This window comes from Acanthisitta chloris, unplaced genomic scaffold, assembly GCF_000695815.1.
Source record: "Acanthisitta chloris isolate BGI_N310 unplaced genomic scaffold, ASM69581v1 scaffold36538, whole genome shotgun sequence".
Lineage (NCBI taxonomy): Eukaryota > Metazoa > Chordata > Aves > Passeriformes > Acanthisittidae > Acanthisitta > Acanthisitta chloris.
This window is the reverse complement of record NW_008688199.1, coordinates 28,763-29,026: the sequence shown is the minus strand read 5'-3', so window position 1 is coordinate 29,026 and position 264 is coordinate 28,763. Positions and strand designations below refer to the sequence as shown.

Here is a 264-nt window from a genome sequence, read left to right as displayed (position 1 = left end):
TCTCCCTCCCCGTTTTTCCCCGTTTTCTCCCCCGCTCCCTTTTCTCCCCGCAGGCTGCACGCGGTTCGCTCCGGCGGTGACACAACACGCCCCGTCCTTCAAGGGAACGGCCGTGGTTAACGGAGAGTTCAAGGAGCTGAGCCTCGATGATTTCAAGGGGAAATACCTGGTTCTCTTCTTCTACCCCCTGGATTTGTGAGTGTGGGGTTTTTTCCCCTTTCCCATGGGCCTCCCGCCCTTGCTGAAGGTCATCACAAATACTGC

The 264-nt window shown here is 57.6% G+C and overlaps 1 protein-coding gene across 1 annotated transcript in view; it reads left to right on the top strand.

The window, feature by feature from the left end:
* Positions 1–28: 28 nt before the first annotated feature.
* Positions 29–264, top strand: part of PRDX3 (peroxiredoxin 3) — a gene marked incomplete at its 5' end in the record, with an annotated part of 4,888 nt that continues 4,652 nt past the window's right edge. The window contains one exon of the mRNA XM_009080928.1: positions 29–195. Coding sequence (XP_009079176.1) covers positions 29–195 — 167 coding nt within the window. The remainder of the gene's footprint in view (positions 196–264) is intronic.